The 3,509-nt window shown below is 41.4% G+C and overlaps 1 protein-coding gene across 1 annotated transcript in view; it reads right to left on the bottom strand.

Moving 5' to 3' along the window:
- msh3 (mutS homolog 3 (E. coli)) overlaps positions 1 to 3,509 on the bottom strand; it is a 42,003-nt gene that overhangs the window by 38,064 nt on the left and 430 nt on the right. Inside the window, 7 exon segments of the mRNA XM_032516857.1 lie at positions 319 to 485; positions 1,017 to 1,156; positions 1,260 to 1,377; positions 1,459 to 1,575; positions 1,825 to 2,061; positions 2,662 to 2,885; positions 3,290 to 3,407. Of these exon segments, the coding sequence (XP_032372748.1) occupies positions 319 to 485; positions 1,017 to 1,156; positions 1,260 to 1,377; positions 1,459 to 1,575; positions 1,825 to 2,061; positions 2,662 to 2,885; positions 3,290 to 3,407 (1,121 nt within the window).

Below are 3,509 nucleotides of genomic sequence, written 5' to 3'. Positions count from 1 at the left end.
TATGTTTCACAAAGAGTTTAACCTTAGCCAGACCGACAACAAAGACAAATCATATCCCATCCATACAGGGATAGTAGTATCAGTTATAATAAAATATATGACACAATGGTATCGGACCAGTACCCAGTATCGGACAATACACAAATTCAGGTATCAGAATCGATATCGGGAAGCAAAAATTAGTATTGGACCATCTCTATTTGCAAAAACATATTTTTGTAATTAAACAGCTAAGCAACACACTTGAACCCTTCAGTAACATCCTGTCATGTAGTAAATGGGTACAGACTGCCCCCTAGTGTCCTGACAGCAGATTACCTGGCATTGGCGATGCTCTGCAGGAGTCTGTGGGTTTCTTCAGAGAGGTCAGAGGGCACAAGGATCTCCACAGGGTTAATCTGTAGGACACGAGCCTCCAGCTCAGAGCGAGACGGACCATCAGGGAAACAGTCCAGTATTACGTCTCCTGTGCTGGGCTGAACCGCCTGCATACATAAACATGCATGCATGACAAGAATTGCACACAGGGGCAATATTTTGTTTCTATGAAATAATACCTTCATATTACTCATATAATAATGACTAAAAGTGTTTTTTTAAATAAAAGTTTTACTTCATGTCGAGATGCTCTTCTTACTTAGTAATAACCAGCAACATTAACTTGTATTTAATTACTCCAGAATCACTTTATTGTCCTTATCAGGACTGGCTGATATGGATATGATCTTCTAATTCAGCATATGTAATATTGTGATGCTGTTATATATCTGGAGTTCAACTGAGTTTTTTTTATGAAAGAAAAAAAAAAAGACCAGATGGGAATTTATTTATCTATCCATCCATCCGCTTATCCAGGGTTGGGTCACGGGGACAGCAGTTCCAGCAGGGGACACGTTTTTTTTTTTTTGCTAATCCGGGGAACTAAATACCTGACAAATCAAGGATCAACTGAGAGAACTGAGATGGCATTCATAAGAACTGTTAGTTAACAACCAGTTCATAATATCAAGACTCACCACCAGCCCCACAGTGAGCTGCTTCTTCAGTTTATCCCAACTCTCACTGATACACAGCAAGAAGCTGTCAGGAGGGTCCAACACCACGTCACCACAGCCCCCCTCCTCCACATCCCCAAGTCTGCAGACCGGGTTCACATCTCAGAAAATCTGTCAAGGACAATGCTTTACAGAGCTGTTTTAAGGACACGGACACACACACGGACACACACACACGGACACACACACGGAATATAAGGATACCCTCTCCCACCAGAGTGGACTTGGTGTACAGAGCACACAGCTGACGAGTGAACAGAGCGTTCCTATTGGCCCCTGAGGCCTTGATCGCAGACGTCTCTGTCTGCTTAACCACGCCAACCTGGAAATTAAAGACATAATGTCAAGATAAGAAACATAACACGCAGTTTTTAAATACAAAAATGCAAGATTTATTTTCTACCTTGTGTCCGTGGGACACCAAACGCCTGACATGAACAAACAGGCGGTGTGTGGGGATGCTGCACGTCATGAAGTTATGATCCAGGTGACAGAAGATATTCAGCTCCTTCGCAGCAACCTGTTCACACACAGAGATGACATCTGTGTTGCTTTAAGGGTAATTAGGCCACATCGAGGGTTCAGGCAAATTAGATTTTGGTCTGACAGTAGTGCATACAAAACTTGAATTAAGAATAAAGTGTATATATAAAATATTGTTGTTTCCTATCCGCTATGACACCGGTACAGTGACATATTTGATATATTTTAGATTGATACTGTTAATTTCTTTCCTGAGCATTACCACAGATGCTTTTTCAGATCTCACCTCTGCATCCTCTCCAAAGAACCTGTACTTGTAACCACACTCCACAGCCAACAACACATCCTTATGCTGCTGTTTCAGCTGGATGACCTGCTGTTCCAGGGGAGTGTATATGCTCTTTGAGTGCCCAGACGCTGCGCTTGAGTCTAATGGAGGACTTTGTTCTGCACTTCTTCTTCCTCTTCCTCTTCCTGCTCCTGCTGCTCCGCCTGACTTGGCAAATTGAGACAAGCGGACCGCCTGCAACAGAAAACAAAACATATTAAATCCCTGTCTTTTCAGTAGCATGAGTTCTCAACAAAAAGCATGAAGTTATCTCTTCCCCACTTATACGTGAGAATTACACTTTACTTCCCTGTACAAGTTCATCACTTTAGCTTTTATTTGTTGTTCTTTGTATCCCAACAATACTGGAAACACTTTTAACAGAGATTCACAGTATGTACAGATACTGTTCCTTAATTACCTCAAACACATCACTGGATGTATCAGCCCATATTTGGCTGATTTATCTGCCTTACTCTATTGTTGACTTTAATATATTTGGTTCTTAAAAATGCAGTGAATGCTACTTGACAAGTCCATTTGTTTTTTGCCATGATTAATGATTGTTACAAGATCTTATTTTGACCCTTGATGAGGAAATTCACTTTTTGCTTGTGCTTCTCTCAAAAGGTCAGAGGTCAGAGTCATCCCCTATGGTGCTGCTTTACTCATGGACACTTCAGCACAGCAGACACTTGCCATTATCATGAGAGCTTAACCCTTCCTTCTTGGGCCAACTTGCTGCCAGAAAACTGATGACAGTGATTTGATGGAGTCAACATTTAAATTGGGTACCTGTTTTTTAGCGGCCAGCCTTGAACTCTCCTTTTCTTTGACTTCCTCCTCTTCATCCTCATGCTCCTCCACTGTCTGCTGAAGACTGTTTTTATGACTTGCTTCGATGCTTCCTTTATCACAGATTGTGCTGCTAGGTTCAGCCAAGCAGGTAAAGCCTTTCAGCTTCTCCAAGGTGGAGGAGCAGAGTCCGGCTGCTCCTCTGCCCGATCTTAGCGTTGTCTCTGGAGTGAGAAGAAATACAAGTTTGCATCAAGTATTATTATAAGGTATATAAATAATTTTACTCTTTTTCATAAACAATTATGATCTGAATGAACTACAGAAGATTTGATGCCCTTAATCAACAGTTTGACAGACTAACATTGTGTCACATTTATACAGTTTATGTTCACATCTGCCAAAATTCAAATTTTGTTACGTTTTAAACAACCAAAATATATCATGAGCAGCTCAGTCTCATTTCTCTCCTAAACAACTCACAATAACAGGAGGGTTTAACATTACTGCACATGCTGTTTGGAAAAATGTGATGTTTCAGGAAGAATGTGTGAGGCTGTGAGTGAGATGGATGAGGGAGGGTTGAGACAAAATATGGGGGTTTTGTTTTTGAGATGCACACACTCACCTTTAGCGCTCTGACAGGATGCAGGGTCACAGTCTAAACCCTCCACCTGCTGGTCTTGTACAGAAAGCTTGGCTCGTTTGGTTGGCAATCCAAAAGCAATATCAGAGGAAAGTTTCTTCTGCAGTACAAAATCAGTTAAAGTTCAGTAATTGGCATTTAGTTAAGCACACCTGATCCAAGTGTGTGTGTGTGTGTGTGTGTGTGTGTGTGTGTGTGTGTG

The sequence above is a fragment of the Etheostoma spectabile genome, chromosome 5, assembly GCF_008692095.1.
Source record: "Etheostoma spectabile isolate EspeVRDwgs_2016 chromosome 5, UIUC_Espe_1.0, whole genome shotgun sequence".
NCBI classification, from domain to species: Eukaryota; Metazoa; Chordata; class Actinopteri; order Perciformes; family Percidae; genus Etheostoma; species Etheostoma spectabile.
This window is presented reverse-complemented; position numbering and strand designations above follow the sequence as displayed.